The sequence below is a fragment of the Dipodomys merriami genome, unplaced genomic scaffold (genome assembly GCF_024711535.1).
Source record: "Dipodomys merriami isolate MVZ:Mamm:240054 unplaced genomic scaffold, mDipMer1.0.p SCAF_13, whole genome shotgun sequence".
Lineage (NCBI taxonomy): Eukaryota > Metazoa > Chordata > Mammalia > Rodentia > Heteromyidae > Dipodomys > Dipodomys merriami.
In genome coordinates this window covers 4602337-4626460 of record NW_027202604.1, presented here as the reverse complement: position 1 = coordinate 4626460, position 24124 = coordinate 4602337, and the positions used below count along the sequence as shown (strand labels likewise).

Here is a 24124-nt window from a genome sequence, read left to right as displayed (position 1 = left end):
ACTCTGGAAGGTCTAATAGTACAGTCATATTTGTCATCTCGAGACTGGCCTTGTCCACTGCCCACGGCTAGCTAGGAACAGGTTTCTGTTTGCCCCAGAGGAGGTCACCTGCCTGCTCTGGCCTACCTAGTGCCATTCCACTTGCTGGTCTCCAGCAACAGTTACCCAGGTTTTGGGAACTGGAGGTTAGTTCAAGATAGTACTAGGCAGGACAGAAGACAGCAACTCAGGAGTCAGTACTGCTTTTAATGTGCAGAAGGAGAGGAGGATCCTAAGGACAGTCCTGGGACCCCCCTCTGAGTGGAGGGAGATGCAGATGGGTGAATAGACTAGTCAGGTACAAGAGACCTGGCACGCTTACCCGTTTCTCTGTTTTCGTGTATGGATTTTTACATGCTGTTCCTAGCACATTTCCCCATCTCCTTCTCTATTCTCTTCTCTCCTTTCATCTCTTCTTCCTGATATGGTGTAAAAGAACATGAGCTGCAACATTAGACAGGCCTGGGTTCAAACCTTTCTACTAGTTATTGGCAGTGTGCCCTTGGGCAAGTAAGCCTCAATTTCCCACTTTCAGATGTTATAAGGCAAAATATGAGCTAACATAATACAAGGCTAATCTGGTACATTGATGGCTCAGGAAAGGCCAGCCCTTTTCAGAAGTGTGAGAGCTGAGATTCACACATAGGCTGTTTGACTGAGTTTAGTGTTCTCTGCCTCACAGGGTTGCTTCTGCTGCTAGGTAGATTAGCAAGATCATAGCATCTAGGAACCCCAGACAGTGAGAAAGGCCTGGCTGGTCCCCATGGAGGGCTGTGTGGGGTTTAGCCTGCCATCACCCTGGACCTGCAAGTAGCAACGAGACTGGGGCTAAGCCTTCCTTGGGGACTTGTAAGTCTGGGCCTATTTGTATGGGGGCTGTAAATAGGGGCATACCTTGCTTTTGTGCTGCTGTCTCACCCCTCATCCTTGCCTTTCCACCACTGCTCAGGCCTGCCAGATAGGTGGTTAAGCTTTGTCCAGTGTGTATTAGGCACCAGAGGACCTCTCTCAGAGTCGTACAGTGGGAGGCAGATGCCAGCTCATGTTGTCTGTCTCCATCCTGAGGTCTAAATAGTATGATTAAGGGCCAGAGGTTAGCTGCAACAGGCTAGAGTCCTGTCCCACCTTTAGTCCTAGGCAGTCAGGACTAGGTGATCTGACCCTAGGGTTACTGCTGGGTAGCCCCTAACAGCCCACGAAGACCACGGATCCCCTGTGCTCATGGCACTGTGGCCTGGCTGCAGGTTTAGGGCTGAAGCCTGGCCCTGTTGTGGTTGTGGTTTTCCCTTCAGTGGCTTCTAACTACAAGCAGCTGCTATTCTGAGTGTAAGACAGAAGGCAGGCGGGGCCCTGCTTTACCCTCCTAGGGCATCTCTGACCATCCTTTATGTTGCCCTGGGAAGTCACCATGTAGTTCCTGTTAGCCAACCTTGGGTCAAGGGAAGCTAGGGGACCTTAGGGCCTTGCCTAGGCCATAGGAGGAGGAGGAGCATGAAGTATCTGGTGTTCCAGGATAAGCTGCTGTGTGTTCCTATAGACTTGGTTTCCTTGTCTGAGAAGTGGGAAAACCGGAACTGACCTCAGGCTGGTGGTCAGGTAGAAGGAATGCAGTGGGGAATATGAGTATACTTTGTAGACTAAAAGGGGGTGCATAGGTGAAAGATGGGCACTGTCAGTTAAGGGGATGAGGACAAGCGGACCCTCCTGAGGCTTTTAGGTTGACATTGGTTCTAATCAACATGACAACCCTGAACCAAGGGCCTGAACTGGAAGATGGGATTACTGAGGCACAGGGAGACCAAGAGACCTCAGGTCTCACAGCCAAGGTATTCTGAATGTTGTACCCAGATAGCTTGGCCATTTTTTTGCTGCCTGGACAGCCCTAGTTCTTTTTCCTCAGAAGTACATGTCGTGCACCTCATTTCTCTTCTCTGCCCCTTGTCCTGCTCATTGTCCCAGCTGTGTCTCCAGGTTGTCCCGTTGAGAGGCATGAGGCCACGCCGTGGATGCTGAGGTCTGGCCCAGGCTGTGGCAAGTGTGCCCTGTGGGGACCTTGCTTAACATTTCTCACTGCAATAAGCATTCATGAGATACAGAGCTTTGGACCTTGAGGCCAAGAAAGACAGAAGGAGGAGTAAAATGTCCTTTTTAGCAGCGGGGTTGGGACACTGACCAAGATTCCTACAAATGCTGAAGGCCAGACCCAGGCCATTTGTTTTATCCTCTACTATTAACAGCTCTTGTACCTCATGCCACCCACTCTTATGGCACCACAGGCACACACACTTCTGCCTTGTCACACTCATATAGACCCATCACTCCCATACACTTCCTCAAGCCCAACAGGCTAGAGCCCATGGCAGCCCATCACTAGCCCTGCCTCCTTGCTCAATGAGCGGCTGTGGATGGCTGGTCTGACACCTAGCACTTACCCACTTCTGGTCTGAGGCTAGAACTTTTGTGGACCAGGCTCAGGTGTAAGTTTGCAAACCAACTCTTCCTTTCACTAAGTAGGAGCCAAGCCTGGATGAGAGCAGTGGGGGATCTGCCCTGCCTAATGCCTCCTCACTGATGTGTCTATAAGCCTCAGAGGACTAGCTGGGCTGGCCAGGGCTGGGCCGCATGCTGAGATCAATGTTTCCTGTGAGCTCATCTGGGCTGGAAGCTCCCAGCAGGCCTGGCTGCTGCTCTAGCTGCATGTAGAGGAGCTGGAGAGAACCATTTCAGGGCTGGAAAGCTATAGTGTGTGTGCAAAGGTGTGTGGGAAGAGGATGTGTGCCTGTGTCTGCCCTGCAGGCTGTGGTCAGAGTATTGTGTGTATGCATGAACAGCAAGGAACATTCATTTGGCATCAGTTATAGGGCACCCTGGTGTGAGGGCTTGGGCCTAGAGCCAGTGTCTGTCAGAGTATAAGTGTGCATGTATGGGCTTACACATATCTGTCCTCCACAACTGACCTTTGAGGTCACCAGTAGCAATCTTTACCTTAGAGAACAGTAAAGAAGAGGTAGTGTGGAAGCTGACCTGATTACCTTCAGCATCGAAAGTTTTACATTTGGGGGAAAATGAGTTTGAAAGGAAAGACCCCCCTTCCAAGCAAGCAGAAGTCACATGACCCCAAGAGGCTTGAATTTAGAAAGCTTAGGCACAGTGATATAGGCAGAGTCTAAGTTAGTGGAATCCTGGCTTTTGGTTCTGGCTCAACCAGAGTTTCAGTTTCCCCTGAAGAATGGGTCTCTTGGATTGATAAAGCGGGGGTGTATGTTGAGCCTATTTTGTCTGCCTGTGTTTGTTATAAGCAGGTTATGACAGGGTGGCATGGACCACGGGAGGAAAAGACCATCCTGCCCCTCTTGAAGGATAATTGCTGGTACTGCGCATGGAAGCCCAACACTCCTTTAGCAATTTGCTACTAAAAGAGTCAATGATGGCTTCTCAAAGGAATGTTTTGGGGTCAAGACTCAGATGTTCTAGGGCCCAGGTTTTGGAGAGGAGTGGAGAGAATATCCTGGCTGAGGTGGATAAGACAGCCCAGTGTCTGCTGATGTTACCAGGGATGCCATAGATCCAGACTTAAAAACATGAAGCTCACCAGTTCTTAACATGAGTACCTAAATCTCTAGTGCATGTTTGTTTTTTTTTTTTTGGGAGGGGGGGGTTTGGTCATGGGGCCTGAACTCTAGGCCTGGGCGCTGTCCCTCAGCTCTTCAGCTCAAGGCTAGCACTCTACCACTTGAGCCACAGCGCCACTTCCAGCTTTTTTCTTTTTGTTTATGTGGTGCTGAGGAATCGAACCCAGGGCCTCATGCATGCAAGGTAAGCGCTCTACCACTGAGCCACCTTCCCAGCCCCTAGTTCATGTTTTTTTGTGTATGTGCGTGTACAAGGGCTTGAACTCAGGACCTTTCACTCTATCTTGGCTTTTGTGTTAAAGGCTGGCACTCTACCATGTAATCCACCCCTCTACCTCTAGCTTCTTGCTGGCTAATTGTAGATAAGAGTCTCATGGATTTTCCTGCCTGACTGGCTTCCTGAGTAGTCGCTAGGATCACAGGCATGAGCCACCAGCACCCTGCTATAAGTCTAGCATATTTTTACACATTATATGGGACAAATCCAATGATGAGAGAGAGCCCCCAGGGATAGGGTAGTACCTCTGTGCCTCCCAGGGTGGCTAGACTTCTCCTGTTCTGCTCTCTGACTTCACTTGTACACAGCCCTGCTGCAGGCCTCACCATGGCACCATTCCTGCGTATCTCCTTCAACTCCTATGAGCTGGGCTCCCTGCAGATTGAGGACGAGGCAAGCCAGCCCTTCTGTGCTGTGAAGATGAAAGAGGCACTCAGCACAGGTAGGGCTGGAGGCTGGGCCCTGGAGAGAGGTGTGGGGTTTGGCAGGAGGGCCTGGGGGGGGGGGTGCCTTGCCTACTTCTCTAGGATCCTTTTAGAGATCCTTTTTCTTCCTTGTCCTTCACTCCCTGCCCTGTCCACCTCTATGCCCTCCCTACAGAGCCTCAAGATGTTGGCTAAATTGAGCCCCTCCCCAGTTTCTGGTTTTATTGGTTGTTTCACACCTGGGCACTGAAGTCATTGCTGTGCTGCAGGACTAGTTTAGTCCTGTCCTCATGGGGTTCATGGTCAGGCAGGGGAACTGGACGGGTTACTAGTAATGAGTCTTGTCAGGAAGCCTAGGAAGGTCACTGGGCCAGACTAGGGTCAGGGAAACTTCCTGGAGGGAGTGCACCTGCCCTCACTCCCTTCTGTTCACTCCTGGCCAGTCCGTGCTCACTCCTTAGGTAGCAGGTGAGTTGTCCCTCCAGAAAGCCTTTTTTGACTCTTAGGCTGATTCAGGCCACTGGATAGGACATAGGATAGAAGATGGGTTTAGAACCACTGACCTTTCCCTCTTTAGTCTCATTATAACTGAGACTTAGAAGTTATTTGAGAGATAAACTGGTTTGTCTTTCTGGGTTCCAGGAGGACTCTCTGTGTTCTTTGCCTTTACTACTGTGGCTAGTAAAGGGCAGCCTTTACCATGTATTCACTAAGTGAATGCATAAGGGAAAGAGAAAGGGTCACAGGAGAGGGAACAGCAGGAACAAAGGCCTATAATGAGAACTGCACAGGCAGTTCAGTCTTCTGAGAGACCCTCAGGAGCATGCAGACCCATGGGTCAGGAGAAGCAGGCAGATGATACTAGACTGAAGGCTTTCTAGAAAGGCAAGCCTAACCTGGCCTGCCTGGCCCCATTGCAGAGCGAGGGAAAACACTGGTACAGAAGAAGCCAACCATGTATCCTGAGTGGAAGTCGACGTTTGATGCCCACATCTATGAAGGCCGTGTCATCCAGATTGTGCTGATGCGGGCAGCTGAGGACCCAGTTTCTGAGGTGACCGTGGGTGTGTCAGTGCTGGCTGAGCGCTGCAAGAAGAACAACGGCAAGGCCGAGTTCTGGGTGAGAGGCTTGTGAGCCAGGGTCGTGCATGTGCAAGGGGTTGTATGTATGGGCTTTTCAAGAGAGAACAGATGCAAGGGGCCCACTGTAACTCTGTGACCGATGCATTCTGGGCTCCAGTCCTGGCTTCGTGATTTACCAGCTCCTCTGAGCCTCTGTCATTACTTCTGTACAAGGAGAAAATACTGCAAATCCTCACCTCAGATGAAATAAGCACCCGAGATCAAGGGCTCATTGGAAAAGTTGACACATACTACATTCTAAAGCAAGCCTTCCTTATTTGGGGGACTATTTTTTCCCTGTTAATTTTGAAAAGGCAGTACATGTATATAGCCAAAAAAAAAAAAAAAAAAAAAAGGTTTTTTTAACTGTTTATCTCAACACCAGGCAACTGGCCCCCCTTTTCGGAAGTACCCATTGTTTCCCTTCTATTTGGAATCTTGGAGGCTGTTCCAGGCCTAGGCAGGTAGAGAACAATACCATGTTCATTTTACGTTATTTTATTTTTTCTGCTGGTACTGGGTTTGAAGTTAGGACACTCTCCCTTGGATTTTTTTCACCTGAGTCTGGTGCTCTCCCATTTGAGCCACAAGTCCATTTCTGGCTTTTTGTTGGTTAATTGGAGATAAGATTCTCACAGACTTTCCTAACTTGGCTGACTTCAAATCTTATACCTCAGATCTCAGATCCTGAATAGCTAGGATTATTGGCATGAGTCACCTGTGCCCAGCCAACATCACATACTTTAGGAGCAAGAAGATGGAACGTGCTGAATCTGGGACTGCACACGCCAGTGCCCACATGCAGCTGTGTGGTGACCACAGGAAGCCAGCAATATTAGAATCCCCCCTGGTTTACATATGAGCTCTTACAACTAAGATGTCTACACTGGAAAAGGCCTTGCAATCATCAGAAGCTCTGGCCAGCCTCTAGTGTGAGGGGTGAAGGGGTTAAGATGGGAGAGAGGTTGACATGGAGTTGCTCTGAGTCTCGGCCAGACCAGAGTACAGGTCTGGTTTTGGGCTGTTTCTACTCATATTAAGTATGGGTCCTGGGGTTGGTTAGGGAATAGAGGATATGGTCCAGCCCTCTCAACTGTGTAGTCTATGTAAGCCCTCAAGTAAACTACCAGAGAATACTGCCATGAGTGTGTTAGGCCCAGTGTCTCTATGTATGCACGTGCACGTGGGGGTAGGGGCACTATTCTGAGCTCCTTACTATGAGGTAGCAGAGGGTAAAGTAGGGAGTTTCCCTCTCTGACTGTTCTTAGGCCATGTGGCCTGGCCGGGTGTGGGCTAGATCCTTTCACTTCCCCAAATGTAATAATACCTAAGGTACAGGTGGGGCGGGGCTTGGGCGGGGCCTTGCCCACACTGGGCAGTCAGGTGTCTAGCCAAGCTTTAGAGGCCCCCTTGACCTCAGGAGTCAGTCATGGGGGCAGGTTCTGAGTCCTCTTCATATTCACTGACTTGTCATCATCCCTCCACTTTCCACCCCTACAGCTGGACCTGCAGCCCCAAGCCAAGGTGCTGATGTCTGTGCAGTACTTCCTGGAGGACGGGGGTAAGGTGCCCACCTGGATGGGGACAGGCCTATCTGATGGATCAGAGAACTGAGCCTGCACCGAGGTCTAGGATAGTAGCCCCTCTCAGGGCCATTCTAGGATGAATTGCTGGGGGCTGCCCCTTCTGAACACTGGAACTGACTTTCCCATACCATGGTTCCTAGATTGCAAACAGTCTATGCGTAGTGAGGAAGAGGCCAAGTTTCCTACCATGAACCGCCGTGGAGCCATCAAGCAGGCCAAAATCCACTATATTAAGAACCATGAGTTTATCGCTACCTTCTTTGGGCAGCCCACCTTCTGTTCTGTGTGCAAAGAGTTTGTCTGGTAAGACCATCTGTGCTTGCTGGGGGTGATACAGGGAAGAGAAGGCCAATCTGGCACCTCTCACTCATGCTTCTGGGAATTTGCCTTTTAGGGGCCTCAACAAACAAGGCTACAAGTGCAGGCGTAAGTATCTCCAAAGCTGCGTTTTTGCATGCGTGTGCTTCCATGGCCAGTGCTTGTGTCCCCTGGTCAGGATGGTATATCTAGATAGAAGCTCTGTGTATCTGTGTGCATGCAGCTGCTTCCGTGGGGGTGGAGGGGTATGGTAGCCCCGTCAGTGAGTGCCAGGATTGGCTTGCTGCAGTTCACCAAAGCCAGTTCATTTTTGTGCTTCTCTTCCCAGCTCTGCATGCAGGTTGTCAGGTTAGTAGCCTAAAATAGTTGTGGTAGAGTATCTGCACAGAAACCAGCCCCAGAAGTGATATGAAACCTTTACCATCACTCCCCTAGCTGCATGGGGAGGAGATGGGTGTTTATGCACTGGGTGAGCCTGCCCTTTCCCTTGGTGGCACATGCAGCAGGCTCTGCAGGCTGATGTTCTGAGCATAGCTGCTCTACCACTTCCTAGCTATGGGGCCTTAGGCAAGTTCCTTAGTCTTTCTGTGCTTATCTATAAACTAGGGATAATAGATTCATTGTGAAGATTCAGTGGTGTAAAATATTTAAAGCTATAAATGCATGTGGTAAGCACTCAATGTTAGAAGTCTGTTATGATTACACATGCTTTGTATATGATTACACATGCTTTGTATGTAAGTATGTTATATATGTACAGGTGTTTGTGTTGGGGTATTGATGTGTACTACATGTGTGAGAAAACTTAGGAGCTGTCCTGGGACATAGAAGAGGGAAATAAGGGCCAACTTGCCCCCAGTTGGAATGCCTCCCTCATTTCTGCCCACCTCCTACTCACTAGGACTCCAATAGCCTTCCCTAATTGCCCCACCCCCTGCTCTCTTGGCCCCTCCTGTGAGAGCTGGGGTGGTGGGGGAGGGGGAGAGGGAAGAATCAAGTCCTGGGCAAGGCTGATGTGGAGTGAGGGTGTGGGTGGTGAAGGAGAAGACTGGCTTTGTGTAGAGGGCTGGACTGGGCCAGTGGTGCCAGCTCACAGACTCTGCCCTTCCCAATGCCACCCCCTCCTGCTCCTGGGTCTTTGCCTCTTCAAGAATGCAACGCTGCCATCCACAAGAAATGCATTGACAAGATCATCGGCCGGTGCACCGGCACGGCGGCCAACAGCCGGGACACCATTGTGAGCTAGGCCCAGGGCAGGGCCTGGGGGGTCCGGGGGCTTGGCTGGGCGGGAGGAATCTGCTCCCTCATTCCCTCCCTGTGGGTTTACTCTCACTTCTCTTTTCCTTCATCTTTCTTTGCTTTCATCCTAGGCACCTTAGGCCTCCATATTTTTTAAGTCTAGGTGGAGTCCTCTTGGGCATGTTGCAGTTTGTGGGATGCGGGGAGAGTTGTGGTTGAGGAAAGGGCTGGAGCTTGCATGTGACCTTTGACTTGATACCTCTTCCTTCCAGTTCCAGAAAGAACGCTTCAACATTGACATGCCGCACCGGTTCAAGGTTTACAACTACATGAGCCCTACCTTCTGTGACCACTGCGGCAGCTTGCTGTGGGGGCTGGTGAAGCAGGGGTTAAAGTGTGAAGGTGTGTATTATCTAGCTCCTGGACTGTCCACCTGAGCTCCATAAGCCCCAGGGTTCTCTCGTTGTCTTCAGCGCCCAATCCCCCCCACCCCCCACCCTTAGCTTACTCTAGCCTGAATCTCATCTGACTATACCTCATTCCTGGATGTCATGTGGATGGGGCCTCAATGACTGCTCCACATTGTCCTGACTGACTCTCATTTGTCTGCTGTGTGTCCACCAGACAGGTAGTTTCCCTTCTCTGTACTATGTACTTCAGAGTAACATGAAGTACATAGTGGGCAGAACCACTTAACTAGGGCTTGTCATGTACTAGCTGGCACTCAGCATATGCTGCTTCTGTCCTCCCTTTATCCCATGTTTCACTTAAAAAGAAACTAGAAACCCTGAACAAAAGCCACTTGTCTCGTGTGTCCCAATCTTGAGAGTGTTTATAATTGTTCCATATCTTCTGACTACTTTTTTGCCAGTCCTGGGGCTTGAACTCTGGGCCTGGACTCTGTCCCTGGGTTTCTGAGCTTCTTTGTGCTCAAGGCTAGTGCTCTACCACTTGAGCCATAGTACCACTTCTGGCTTTTTCTGAGTATTTATTGGAATAAGAGTCTCACAGACTTTCTTGCCCCAGCTGGCTTTGAACCGCAATCCTCAGATCTTAGTCTCCTGAGTAGCTAGGATTGTAGCTGTGAGCCCTGGCACCCAACTCTGACTACTTTTTAAATCTTTTTTCTTTGTTTCCTTTATATATTATTTTTTGTTGTTTTTGTGCCAGTACTGGGGCTTGAACTCAAGGCCTGGGCACTGTCCCTGAACTTTTTTGCTTAAGCCTGGCACTCTACTGCTTCAGCCACAGCTCCACTTCCAGATTTTTGCTGTCTTATTAGATGTGTAAGAGTTGCACCGACTTTCCTGCCACGCTTGTTCCAAACCTTAATCTTAAGATCTCAGTCTCTCCTGAGTAGCTAGGATTATAGGCATGAGCCATTGGTGCCTGACTTTTGTTGTCTTTAATCATAAATGGTGTGAAATGCTAATGGTGGCTTCAGGTTTTTTCCCCTAATGACAGGAAACCCAGAAGCCCCCACCAAAGTCCTCCTTTCTTCCATTCCCCCCACCCTGCCCAGAGTTGAACCCTGCTTTTCCTTTATACCAGACTGTGGCATGAATGTACACCACAAATGCCGAGAGAAGGTGGCCAACCTCTGTGGCATCAACCAGAAGCTCTTGGCTGAGGCCTTGAATCAAGTCTCCCAGGTGAGCAGGTGCTATGGAATCCTGGACACAGGGTAGGGGGTCAAAAGGGTATACCTACTGGTTCCTACTGGGGAGCCCTATTGGGAAGAACATATACACAGACCCTGCTTTTGGAAGATCTGATTGGACAATCCTTTAGGCAACAGAGGGAGGGGAGTTTGTTCTCATATGAATCATTCAAGCATGAAGGATACTTCAAAGTAAGGTTTTCTGTGTATGTGCATGTGCCCACATGCATAGTTCTAGGAATGTTGCAGAACTTTAGGGTAAAATTTGAGAGTCAAGTCAGCAGCAGTGGCATACACCCATAATTTCAGTTACTTGGGAGGCAGAGGCAAGAAGATCATGAGTTTAAAGTCAACTCAGGGAACTAACAGGGAGACCCTATATCAAGATCCATACAAACAAAGGGCTGAGGGTTTGGCTCAAATAGTAGAACTGTTTGCTTCACATACTAGAGACACTGAGTTCAATCCCTACTCCACCAAAAATAAAAAGGGAACAGTGCCCAGGCCCAGAGTTCAGCCCCATGACCGACAAAAAAATAAAATAAAATAAAAATCTATATTCACTCAGAAATGAAGGACACAAAAATTTAATGAGTAAATTTTTAGGAAGATGGGGATCAGTTTACAAGACTTGTTTGTAGTTCATGCCCTTCAGACTACAGAAGTGTCCCTGTGCAATGGAAATGGCTGGGGATGCATACATACCTGGGGGACCTGAGCTCTGCTCCTGCTGTCCCCATTGGTATTGAAGGGAGAGTTAGAATTGAGAGGTCCTTTCTCAGGTCTGGGAGTTCTTCAATGGTCTGACCATCTGTCTGCTCCTTTCATTATTCCTTCCCTAGAGATCGTCCCGGAAGCTGGATTCAGGGTTGCCAGAGCATGTTGGAATATATCAGGGTTTCCAGAAGAAGCCAGGACTCTCTGAGGACGATACCCCAGGTGAAATTGGGTATAATATGCCCATTAAAGCTCCCAGTTCCTACCAGGCCACAGGAAAGGGCCTGGCCTCCTTCTCACTATCATGTGAGTTTGGAAAAAGTGGGCAATGAGCCTTTTTCCTCTCCCAAGATCCCTTATCCCAACCCAGCCTTGGACCTTATGGGGAGGGATCCATGCCGACTGAGGCCTTAGTCGTGACACCATCTCTCTGGCAGACAACAATGGGACCTATGGCAAGATCTGGGAGGGCAGCACCAAGTGTAGCATCGAGAACTTCACCTTCCACAAGGTCCTGGGCAAAGGCAGCTTTGGCAAGGTGAGAGGCTCTGTGTGCCCTGCACTGGAGGGACCAGAGCTCAGATCCTGGGGTCACCTGCTTCCCACCATACTCTGGCTTTTTCCTGGTTGGATGGTAGAGGCTGGGCATCTGTGGATGGGGCGGGGACCTTTGTCCAGCAACCCCATTACTCCTCCTCAGGTGCTCCTTGCAGAGCTGAAGGGCAAAGGACAGTACTATGCTATCAAGTATCTCAAGAAGGACGTGGTACTGATCGATGACGATGTGGAGTGCACCATGGTGGAGAAGCGGGTGCTGGCACTCGCCTGGGAGAATCCCTTTCTCACGCATCTCATCTGCACCTTCCAGACTAAGGTCTCTGGCCTCCCACAGCCATAGCCAATACATGCCACAACCCTGTCTTCCTACCTGAGCAGAGCCATGTCTTCCCCACCCACACCTCCCAGTGCAGAGCTGTCCTCCTTAGCCCAAAGCCTTTCCCCTCTGCTTCCTGTTGGGCCTTGATAGCTCCCAGCAAGGGAGCCTCCTGCCTTAACTCTCTGCCCACCACTCTGCCCCATCCAGGATCACCTGTTCTTTGTGATGGAGTTCCTCAATGGGGGGGACCTGATGTACCACATCCAGGACAAAGGCCGCTTCGACCTCTACCGTGCCACGTACGTGAGGGCTCTGTGTGGGGAGGGTCATTGGCTCAGAGTGGTGATACAATGCCAGTCTACTCTACATTCCTTCTTCCCTTTTCTGGAAAAGCCAAGCTAGGCTAGAGCTGGAACTGGGGAGATTGGGTCGCCTGGGCTGTCCATGCTGTGTGAAAAGCTATGGGTCATGAGTGAGCTGTCATAGAGGGGACAGAGCAGACATGCTGGCTCCTGTCCCCTCCCAGGGCCTCAGCTAAAGCAGCCTCATAAATAGTGGTCCTGCCTGTGATGGGTGACAATGTTATCAGACACTTTCTATTCATATACAGTTTTATAGAATGGGAACTTCTTTGTACAGCCATTTCAAGATAATAAAAAAATTTTAAGCACAAAAATAGTGGTCCTGGGCTGGGAAGTTGGCTCAGTGGTAGAGCGCTTGCCTTGCATGCCTGAGGCCTTGGGTTCGATTCCTCAGCACCACATAAGCAAAAAGAAAAAAGCCGGAAGTAGCGCTGTGGCTCAAGTGGTAGAGCGCTAGCCTTGAGCTGAAGAGCTGAGGGACAGCGCCCAGGCCCAGAGTTCAAGCCCCACGACCGGACCCAAAACAAAACAAAAATAGTGGTCCTGCCTGATATAGGACCTTGTTTACCTTGATTACCATTTTCTCCATTTGCATGCCCTTCAGGCTGACTGTATGTGTGTATGTATCATACCTACATCTATATGAGTCACACAGTCTTCTGATACAGAATTTGCTTATCTGATACTTTGCCTTAAAACTTTTTGCCTGCCTTGCCATCCCTCACTCGCCTCATACAAGACGTGCTTTTTCGAGCCCAGGCTGTCCATGGCATTATTTATAGTATTTCTTGCCCCTGGGGGTGGAGGGAAGGATTGGTGGGCAGAAATCCTAAAGCACCATCTTTTTTTTTTTTTGCCCAGGTTTTATGCAGCTGAGATCATCTGTGGGTTGCAGTTTCTACACAGCAAAGGGATCATTTACAGGTACAAGTGCTGGGGGAGAGGGCTCTCGGGAGGGCCAACACCAGCCCCTTCATATCATCTGAGGAGGCCTGACCAGCCAGGCTCCTTCACTCCTTGAGTCTGTAGTTAGGTATTTGCCTACACCTCACTCCAGTGCAAGAGTTCTTGTGGCCTCTCACCTGAGGTTGGTGCAGCTCTAGGGCCTGGGAACTTATTGCCCACACTAAGTGCCATTGGCAAGGAGGAAGAGTATCACTAACAGGTACAGGATCCTTCCCTGAAGCCCCAGGTTCTCAATTAAGCATCCACCAGTAGGGACTGGTTCCATGGATGCTCATCCAGTAAATTATGGTCCCAACCTCACAGCCCAACTACACATCTATCAAAAAGGTAAAGGGTACACTCTGTAATGATGTTAGATGATGTCATGCTGACAAGTAAAAAACCAACTCACGGGCCGGGTGTGGTGTCACACATCTATAATTGCAGCATCTAGAGTCTGAGGCAGGATCTCAGTTTCAAAGCCAGCCTGGGCTATGTGTAGTGAGACCCTGTCTCAAAAGAAAAAAGGAAGGTAGAGAATCAATCTTGGCATTCAGGTTTTGAGAGGTGGGGGTAAAGTGCATGTTGCTATACGTTTGCCCACAGCTGGTTCTCTCTGGGGAGTGTCTGGCGTTAGAGCTTAGTGGTGGATAAGCTGCCCTGTTTGCTCATTACTTATTTCCATATGTATGAATTACCTACTGAAAGAACTTATGACACAGGACATAACATAGTCCTTCCCTTGTGAAGTCAGATACACCTGAACCAGTAGTCGCTTCTGCCTGCTGATCAGCTAGGTGGTCCAGAGCAAATAACATCATCTCTGGTGAGCCTCATTTTGAGTTTTGGGCAGTAAAATGTTGTGTGTCCAGCATTTAGATCAGTAGGTGACATTTGGATCAGTAGGTAGCAGGAAGCAAGTTTGCAACATCTCTTTCTCTTCCTCTTGCTTACCCCCTCACACACACACTCCCTGCCACACACACACTCTCTGCCACACACACACACACACACACACACACACACCTTCTTCATTTCCTTGTGCTCTTAGGGAAAGTCCTGCAAAACACACACACACACACACACACACACACACACACACACACACACACACACACACACACACACACACACACACACACACACACACACACACACACACACACACACACACACACACACACACACACACACACACACACACACACACACACACACACACACACACACACACACACACACACACACACACACACACACACACACACCCCTTCTTCATTTCCTTGTGCTCTTAGGGAAAGTCCTGCATTTAGGGCTGAAAATGGACTCAGGGCAGGTTGGGGAGATGAAAAATTGGCCCCTGACGGCTCTTGTCCTTCACTCTCTTCTCAGAGACCTCAAGCTGGATAATGTGATGCTGGACCGAGATGGCCACATCAAGATCGCTGACTTTGGGATGTGCAAAGAGAATATATTTGGGGAGAACCAGGCCAGCACCTTCTGTGGCACCCCTGACTACATTGCACCTGAGGTGAGCAACAACCCTCCAGCCCCAGCCTAACCAGACACCTTGCCTCAATAGTGTGAAACTAGAAACAGAAACAGCACCACCAAGGTAAAGAGGCCCAGATGTGGCTCATGCTCAGAATAGTCCCATCAGCAGCAACAACTGCTTACCCACCCCACCCCTCAGATCTTGCAGGGCCTGAAATATACATTCTCTGTGGACTGGTGGTCCTTTGGGGTTCTCCTCTACGAGATGCTCATTGGTCAGTCCCCCTTCCACGGGGATGATGAGGACGAACTCTTCGAGTCTATCCGTGTGGACACACCCTATTATCCCCGATGGATCACCAAGGAGTCCAAGGACATCATGGAGAAGGTGGGGGTCCCTGGCTGGTGTTAGACCATAGGAGGGCAGCAGCTACTTTACTGTGGAGCAGCAGCTTCACTGAGGCCCTAGTCCCCACATAACAGCGGTCTTGCCCTGTCTCAGTGTCCCTGGGCACTCCTGTTTGGGTCTGGGACATGGAATTAGCCTTGAATGGTGACTTAAGGGCTCAGAAGACAGATGTGAGCCTAAGTCCTGGTTCTGTCTGCACAGCTGGTAGCTGTGGGTAAGTCACTTCTCCTCCTATTCTGAGTCTACCTTTCTGTCTGCAAACTGGGGTTGAGAGAACCTGCCTCAGAGTAGGTACAAGTACACATAAACCTAAGATGCTAGGGGTCCTGTGCCAGGCAGAGAGTGAATCTCAGTAGTGTTGCCTTTACTCCCTGGAGTCCCCGATGTCCCAGGCCAGGGCTGTGGTTTCTGGAGTACCTTAGAGGCCAGAGATCCCAGTCTCAGAATTCTCTAGGCCCCTGGGCCTGCTGGCAATTAGTTGAAGCTCCAATTTCCTATGACCTTGAGGATTAACCAAAGCCCTGCTGGTTTGCAGCTGTTTGAAAGGGACCCAGTCAAGAGGCTGGGGATGACAGGAAATATCAAAATGCACTCCTTCTTCAAGACCATCAATTGGACTCTACTGGAGAAACGGAAAGTGGAGCCACCCTTCAGGCCCAAAGTGGTATGTGATTCCACCCCAGAACTGCCTTCTGTAATGGGCCTGCCTCCTTTGCCCTGTCTCTCTCCTGAGTCATTCAAATACTCTCCTAATCTCCCTTTCAGCAAACCAGCTTCCCTGGTCTCATGTGGCAGCCTCTGTCCTTGTATTCTTGTCCTCTCATTCCTCAGCCATTTATTCAACTAACACTGGAAACTACATCTAGCCATTTTTATATATGTATATATTTATGCTTGTGTGTGTGTGTGTGTGTGTGTGTGTGTGTGTGTGTGTGCATATGTATGTGTGTGAGAAGAGGCCTCACTGTGTTGCCCTTGGGCTCAAGTAAACCTCCCTCAGTCTCCTGAGTAGCTGGAACTACAGGCCTGCACCACCATACCTAGCTTAGCTGTCAGCTAACATATTTTCTAGCATTGGCTGTGTCAGGGGACTGTGCCTGGGACATCAGAGTTGAGGCCTCACTTTCTGTCTGTCTGTCAGTCTGTCTGTCTCTCTCTCTCTCTCTTTTCCTCCCTATATCCATCCATCCTGTCCATTTTCAAGTAAATACTGGAATTGCTAGGTCCCTATTAGGATACTATCTTGCAGATAAAGAAACAGAGGTTTAGAGAAATTAGATCCCTCTACCTTGGCCAGAGAGTACAGTTGGGGAGGACTAGAACCAGGGTTTTATTTGTAGATTTTTTTTCTCCACTACTAGAGATCAAACCTGATGATTCCAGCATGCTAAGTAAATGCTCTCTACCACTGAGCTACAGCCAGCCTGGGCCCATTTCCTAGCAGGTCCATTCTTGATGCTGAGAGCCCTTTTAAACTGCTCTGATACAGGCCTTCCACCAATGCTGACAGTGCTACTGACATAACACCTGCCTTGTGCTTCTTAGTGTGGAGAAAGAAACCAGTCTCTCAGGAGCAAGGGTCTGAACGCAGGCTATGTGATACCCTGATGCTGGACCAGCTCAGAATCCTCCAGGTTTAAGACCCCTGATGGGGAGAGTGCTCTGCAGCCTCAGAGCACAAACGTGGGGTACAGTACAGGGCCGCTCAGTGGGAATAGTGTGGCCTGGTGCAGGAAGGGAAGCACGAAAAAGGGAGTCAGGTCAGAGGAGGAACTGGGATCACAGAGACCCAGCTGCTTCATCTTTCTTCTTTCTTTCTTTCTTTCTTTCTTTCTTTCTTTCTTTCTTTCTTTCTTTCTTTCTTTCTTCCTTTTTGATACTGGGATTGAACTCAAGAGTCTTGTGCTTGCTAGGCAAGCATTCTACTTAAGCTACCTTTAGTCCTTTAGCTTTTAGTTTGTCCTCCTCTTTTGCCCTGGTCAGCCCTGAATGGAGAACTTATTTACTTATTTCCAACTACAAAGTCTCTCCTCTCTCTCTCTCTCTCTCTCTCTCTCTCTCTCTCTCTCTCTCTCTCTCTCTCTCTCTCTCTCTCTCTCTCTCTCTCTCTCTCTCTCTCTCTCTCTCTCCCTCTCTACCCAAGCTGGCCTCAAACTTGAAAGCCTCCTGCCTCAGCTTTGGAGTGCTAGATTTGTAGTCATGTAAACCTCAGGACCATGGAGCAAAATAAGACATTAGAAGGAAGTGAGTCCAATCTTCCATCTTGTTTTCAAAAGAAGTCAGAAATCTAGATTTTTATGTTGCATTGTCCAATTTTAAAATGTTGGCTCAAAATTCATCAAAACAGTACTATGGTCTGGGATGTAACTCAGTGGCAGAGTGCTTGCCTGGCATGCATGAAGTCCTGGGTTCCATCCCCAGCACCATTAAAAGTATAATAATAATTGGGAAAAAAACAACTATACAATCCCAAAGGATTGTACCTGCTCAGTTTGGCCTGGAGAGGTCATCATATAATGTCTTCAGGAACTAGAAATTGGTAACTTTTCCTATATAGCCCAAAAATCAGTATCTGGGGCTTTGCAGGCTAGTGGGTCCCAGAGCATTTATAGTGTGTCAGCTAATGGGCACCATTGTGCACTCATAAAACTTGATTTATGGGCACCACAATTTGAATATCACTTCATTTTCATATGTCATCAAATAGTATTTTTAAAAATATATTTCCTAGCCATTTGAAAATATAAACGCCAGTCTTAGCTTAAAGGCCCCACACAAACAGGTGGCAGGTGAGATGTGGCCCATGAGTTGTATTTTGCCAGCCTTGCTCACATTGAAAGCTCAGCTTTCCTCATCCCCTGAGGCAAATGCTAGCTGCCTGTTGAAAGGACTGCTCTCAAGATGGTGGAGAGGCTCCTTTACTGGAAAGGAAAGTCTTTTCAGGAAAGACTGCATTTATCAGCTGGATATGGTGGCCTGTTTTTCCAGCTCCTTGGAAGGCAGAGAGAGGACCCAAGTTCCAGGCTCATTCCTGAAAAATAGTTAGCAAGACCCGGTCTAAAGACCACGTTGGGTGTGATATTATCTTCCTATAATCCCAGCTATGAGGGCGATAGGAGGCATAAATAAGAAAGTCCTCATCCAAGGCTAGCTCTGGGCAAATATTCTAGATCCTCTAAAAATGTACAGCATAGGGCTAGGGGCATGGCTTGGTAGGTGGTAGAGCACTACCTAGAAAGGATAAGGCCCTGAGTTAAAAGAAAGGAAAAAAGGCTGCTCTGGCCCAGTCCTACAAATTTCCAGGCAGTCCTGGGAAACACAGAAGCCCTTTGGTGGGCTACCCCTTGGGTCCTGCTTACTCACCCCTGCCTTCTGCTCGCAGAAGTCTCTGGGAGACTATAGCAACTTTGACCAGGAGTTCCTGAATGAGAAGCCACGCCTCTCCTATAGCGACAAGAACCTCATTGACTCCATGGACCAGACGGCCTTTGCTGGCTTCTCCTTCATGAATCCCGTATTTGAGCAGGTCCTGGACAAGTGAGCCTCCTCCCAGACGTGGCTTCCAAGCCTCGGGGTAGAGCAAGCTGCCCACCCACATTTGCACCCAGCACTGCCCACAAGAAGCAGCAGGGTGATCATTGTGACTTCTGCTGCTGTCCTCTGGTCCCCAGAGAGCTCAGCTCCTGCTGACTGGGCTCATGGTACTTCCTCTGTGAACTGTGTGTGAGAATTCGTGTTCCCTCTTTCCCTCAGTGGGAAACTGTAAATCCTGTGTGTCATTACTTGAATGTAGTTATCTATTGAAAAAAATATATATATGTATGTATATTATATATGCACATATATAATAGGCTGTATATATTGCTCAGTAGAGACAAAACACGTAGAAGCTGGTGATGTGTTCTTTTTAAAAATGTGTATGTATCTACATGATAAAAGGAAAAAGCATGCTGTTTGAACCACCAGGCTCCTTGATTTGTGTGTCCAAATAAACACTGAATGGTACCAACCTGGCTACAGGATATTTCTGTCCCAGGATGCTGGGGGCAGCTCTTCTCACTTCTGGCAGCCTTGTTCTGGGAGCTAACAGAGCTGTTATCTATAGACCCAGACTGCTGGGTCTTCACGCAAATGTATTTGTATTTAGGAATTTCCTCTCGTCTCAGGGCTACCAGGCCTAAAGGAGAGGCTTTTCTGGGTGGCTGGAGGAGTCCTGCATTTCTCATTATGGGTGCTGCTGAAATTGTCTCTGGAGAGGGAGGGCCAGTTTGGAAGTGCAGAGAGATGCAAGGCCAGGCTAGACAGCATAAGCAAAGGCTTAGGGATAAGGGTATGGCTCAGTGGTAGAGCACTTGCCTGACACACTGAGATCCTCAGTTCCATCCACAGTACCTTACACACACACAAGTTCAATCATTTTAGTTGGGTGTAGTGGTGCAGGAGGGTCACTCCTGCCTCAAAAATTCAATAAAGCTAGGTACCACTGGCAAGTGGTGAGCCCCAGACTGAAGCAAAAAAGCTAAGTGACAGCACCCAGCCCCTGAGTTTAAGTCCCAGTACTGGCACAAAAATAAAATAAACTGAAAAAGTTTAGAGGCTAACCCAGACCAGATAGGAAGACAGTGGAGAGGAAGGAAACGTTACTCAGTTGTCAAGCATATCTGTACTCAAAATTCCAGAGTAGCCATTGGACATAGACATGTCAGTGAGTTGTCTTGAGCTTCTATGTCCTTAACCACAGAATGGGAACAAGGCGAGGAGCTGAAATTCCACCTCTCAGTACTGTTTACACTTGTTCTTGCCAAAAGGAGTCTATGTCTAAGTTCTACAATCATTTCTCAGGAGCCCTGGCCCCCGCCTAGGAAAGGGGAGGTAGGCATCAAGGAAGACTATGGTGAGAAAATGCTGGGCACCTGGGAGGTGGGAGACAGGTGCTAATGTGCAGGCAATGTAGGGTGAAAGGAGCTCAGGAAACTGGGAGAGAACAAAGGAAGGTGTGACATTGTCCAAAGAGAAATATACTCACTACCTGATTTATCAAATTGTAGCCCTTCTGTATATCACCTTTATACTAAAGAATCTGAGGATCAAGAAACAAAGCACACCGCTGTTAGTGGCCATTGGGTGAACCAGCCCCCCCCCAGCCCCCACCTCAGGCAGTGCTGGGCCCTTCTGCCCTGCACTCCGACCCCCCACATCCATTCCCCCCACTCTACCCACTTTCCATTTCTTGCCTTTTGTCTCCCCCTCCACCCCCTTACTGGTCCTGCCTTTTATCTGGGGCATAGGTCTACTAAGCAGGGCCCTCCCTCAGCCCCTTTGGTCCCTCCTCAGGGGCCCAGCACCGGAAGTGGGCGGTGATTATTGGCTGATCCTGGCAGCCAAGCAGCTGACTGCCTGCAGTTCATTCTTCTGGGTTGAGGTACAAATTTCCACAGCTGGGGAGGACAGGATGGACTGGGATTGGCCAGGGGAGGGGGCTGCAGGGATAGAAGTCAAATTTCCCTCCCTGTTTTCCCTGTATCTACCCAGGAAACATTCTTGACTCTGACTCTGCCTGTGTTGGGCCATCCTGGGCACGGAGGACCTAACGACACTTATCCCCTTGGGCTCACAGGCAGCAGGGCATGGCTCCTACTGGGAAATACTAGGATTATGGGAACCAAAGGAGGCGCCTAGGGTTCTTTGTTCCCTTCCTCTTCCACAACATGTGCAGGCTCAAAGGACCCCCTTCAGTCCGTTCAAAGTGGCTTTAGAACAGAAAACTGAGCTGGGTCTGCATTTGGTGCCTCCTACCATCCTGCGGCTCCCAGGCAGAGTCCTGCATTCTGATCCCTATTTCCTCCTGGGTAGAATGGGGAATGAATGGCTTATCAGCTTGAGGCAGAAAGTGGTGCCTAAGAAAAATGTGGTGCCTGGAATTGTAGCCTGGGGTTTTCAGTTCCACTCTGTTATCCACACACCATGTCATACCAGGCCTCGGTCCCCTCGTGTCTAAATGGGACCACTAGTTCTGGGGGATCCATATAGAGCCAATGCTGATGCCAGCACAACACAGGACAAGGCCTATGGGGTTCACAGAGCATGCTTGATTCCCCATGGGAAGCAGCTCACTGGGACACAGTTAAGCAGGCTGCACAACTCCAGACTCCTTCCCAGCCATTGGGTGGGTGCCAGGGCTGGCCCAACAGCCCCAGGAAATGCTTCTCATGGCTGGGCCCTGAGCCACACTTTCACTGAGATCTAGGGGCCTTGAAGCCAGCAGACTGTCTCCCCCAACCTGCCAAGAGGGTATACAAGCAGCACATGTGGACCCCATGAAGGGCCAGATGGAGCAAATGTCCCCACTCAGTGCAGGGCAGAGTAACAGGTGCAGCAGGGCATGTAGACAGGAACACAGCTCTGTTATCAGATACTCCTGGGTTCAAATCACACATGTCTCTTATGACCCTCCAGAACCTCATATCCTCTGCTGTAAAATGGGGGTGATCATGATGCCACATAGCATGGGCCAAGCACAGTAGGTGCTTAGTCAACAGAAGCCATTGTGACCCCATCCTCCCATTGAAATGACGTATGTTCAAGACAGTGGGCCTGTCTGCTCCACAATGGACTCCTGGAGCCCACTGGGCTGGTCTGCAGGTGGGCAGCTAACACACAACTCTGAAACCTAGCAATCCTTTGGGCAGAGCCACCCTGGGTGAGGGGGCACCAGGATGCCACCACTACTTGGGAAAACAAACAAAAAGCCGGGCACTGGTGGCTCATGCCTGTAATCCTAGCTACTCAGGAGGCTGAGACTTGAGGATAGCGGTTCAAAGCCAGCCTGGGCAAGAAAGTCCTTGAGACTCTTATCTCCAATAAACCACCAGAACCAGAAGTGGCGCTGTGGTTCAAGTGGTAGGTGCTAGCCTTGAGCTGAAGAGCTGAGGGACAATGCCCAGGACCAGAGTTCAAAGCCCCATGACTAGAAAAACACAAAAGGCAAGGAGAGGGCCCAGAAGTTGGAGATAAATACTTTCCTGGCATGGAGAAAGATCAGCAAGAAGAGCAAGCAAGAGAATACGATCGTGTGTGAATTCACCCTGTGATTCCATGTGTCTGACGGCATTCAAGGTATGGGATCACAGGATAGGACTGCAGAGATGAATGAGTACATGGATGAATGGATGGGTGGATGGATGGATGGGTGGGTGGATGGATGGATGGATGGATGGATTGATGTCCAGGCTGTCCATACTCCAAGTGGCTTTCAAATTCAGTGTTTGATACATAAAGGCACATGTCTGTCATGCCAATTTCTGACCAGCAGTCTCAACCCTGATTGCACACTGGAACCCAACACCCAGGTTCTTTGGTCTAATTACTTGGTGTTCTCTGAAGGAGGCTCAGGAATCATCATTTTGAAAGCTCTCTTGAGGCCCAAGGATGGAGAGACAGTTGGATGATGAAGTCAGGGAACTGCATTTTGTCCTGTCTTCCTGATTAAACTGGGAAACATTTGTACATAGGCTGCCACCCAGTTGGCTACAGCGCCCTCTGGTGGCACTTGGCTTATAAACATTGTGGAGGATGCAGACCTGAAGGAGATGACCCTGTCCGAAGGGGCACTGGCTTTGAGATGGAGACCATGTGGGGTCTTCCTTAGACCCTGGGGAAATATACCAACGAGAAGATGATAGGTAACCATTTTTCAGAGACACAGAACACTTTCCTGGTCACAAATTCTCTGGGCTGCCTCCACTCCAATGTGGCAGCCACATTTTCTCCCATGTATTCCTAATTATTAATGTGTGAATAACTGGCATGAGTTGGGGTTTTTCTGTTTTCAAAGGGTTCTAATCATAGAAAATAGGGACATATCACATTTGCCAGAGTGGGAGGGGCTAGGAGGATTCTAGGACTCATTCTACCAGTCTAGTTCCTGTGGCCTGCATTTCCCTATGCATCTGCCCCTCCAACCTGGGTGGGACTTCTGCCCCCTCCTGTACCATGTGTGCAGCAAGGTGACCTCAGATGGCTGTCCTATGAGGGCCCACAGGCTAGAGAACCGGTGTTGATTTCTTGAGTTCTGACCACCCACCCTGATCCTTTATTTCCTTAGAGGGCTAAAGAGAAGCAAAGGAGGATGAGGGCAAAGGTTTCCCAAGTGAGGAGTCAGGCCTGAATCAGGTGGGGAATTTGCTGGATCTTGTCATGTGAATTTACCACCCCACAGCTAGAGCTTCAGCTCAATCAATGCACAATTCAAGTTTTACAAGTAGCCCTAGAAGGCCCCGTTTCTCCTATTTCTCTGCCTGCAGGGAAATACGTTCTCTGAAGGTCCTGACATTTACTGCTCTGCCTGCAGGAAATGCTGTACAAAGGTCAAGGTCCCTTGAGAAGGTACTTTCCATTTTCCTTCTCTGAGTGGAGTTGGAGTTGAGCTGTCTACTGATGTCACCTGGTGGTAGGCGCACGTGGGCTGTGGGGAGGTTTGCTGAACTCTCTTCCTGAAGGCTTATATTGCCTGATGGGACAGATGTCTGCTGTGTGCCAGGAGTTTTTGACTGGTCTTAGTGCTGTCACTCGTATTCTATGCATGTATTCTATGCATGGCATTGTGCTTAATGCTTTCCCGGCATGGTGGCCTGTAATTAACCCTCACAACAGCCCAGTGTGGAAACTTCCTATTTTATCAGTGCTGAGAAAGCTCTGGGAGGTTAAGGAATTTGCCATATGGCTGAGGTCTGGAGGCCTTCCTCAGCATCTGTGAGGTGGCTCTGTGCCCATGTCTGTCTTTTATTTTGGCAGTTATGGGGCTTGAACTCAGGGTCTGGACACTGTCCTTGAGCTTTTTTTGCTCAAGGCTAGAACTTTACCACTTTGAGCTCCACTTCTGGTTTTCTGGTGGTTAATTGAAGAGTCTCATGGACTTTCCTGTCCTGGCTGGCTTCAAATCATAATCCTCAGGCCTCAGCCTCCTGAGTAGCTAGGATTACAGGTGTGAGCCATTGGCACTGGGCTTACATGCCTGTCTTAT

At 49.3% G+C, this 24124-nt stretch overlaps 1 protein-coding gene across 3 annotated transcripts in view; it reads left to right on the top strand.

Moving 5' to 3' along the window:
* Positions 1 to 19111, top strand: part of Prkcd (protein kinase C delta) — a 31016-nt gene extending 11905 nt beyond the window's left edge. For 2 of the 3 annotated variants that reach the window (XM_070018527.1, XM_070018525.1), the window contains exons 2-18: positions 4257 to 4390; positions 5294 to 5493; positions 6996 to 7056; positions 7222 to 7384; positions 7476 to 7507; positions 8551 to 8636; positions 8911 to 9040; positions 10190 to 10290; positions 11141 to 11237; positions 11453 to 11553; positions 11716 to 11889; positions 12100 to 12191; positions 13116 to 13178; positions 14592 to 14730; positions 14893 to 15081; positions 15638 to 15766; positions 18485 to 19111. In XM_070018527.1, coding sequence (XP_069874628.1) covers positions 4276 to 4390; positions 5294 to 5493; positions 6996 to 7056; positions 7222 to 7384; positions 7476 to 7507; positions 8551 to 8636; positions 8911 to 9040; positions 10190 to 10290; positions 11141 to 11237; positions 11453 to 11553; positions 11716 to 11889; positions 12100 to 12191; positions 13116 to 13178; positions 14592 to 14730; positions 14893 to 15081; positions 15638 to 15766; positions 18485 to 18643 — 2031 coding nt within the window. In that variant the 5' untranslated portion in view covers positions 4257 to 4275 and the 3' untranslated portion in view covers positions 18644 to 19111. The remainder of the gene's footprint in view (positions 1 to 4256; positions 4391 to 5293; positions 5494 to 6995; positions 7057 to 7221; positions 7385 to 7475; positions 7508 to 8550; positions 8637 to 8910; positions 9041 to 10189; positions 10291 to 11140; positions 11238 to 11452; positions 11554 to 11715; positions 11890 to 12099; positions 12192 to 13115; positions 13179 to 14591; positions 14731 to 14892; positions 15082 to 15637; positions 15767 to 18484) is intronic. The other variant, XM_070018526.1, reaches the window with a different exon arrangement.
* Positions 19112 to 24124: the final 5013 nt, after the last annotated feature.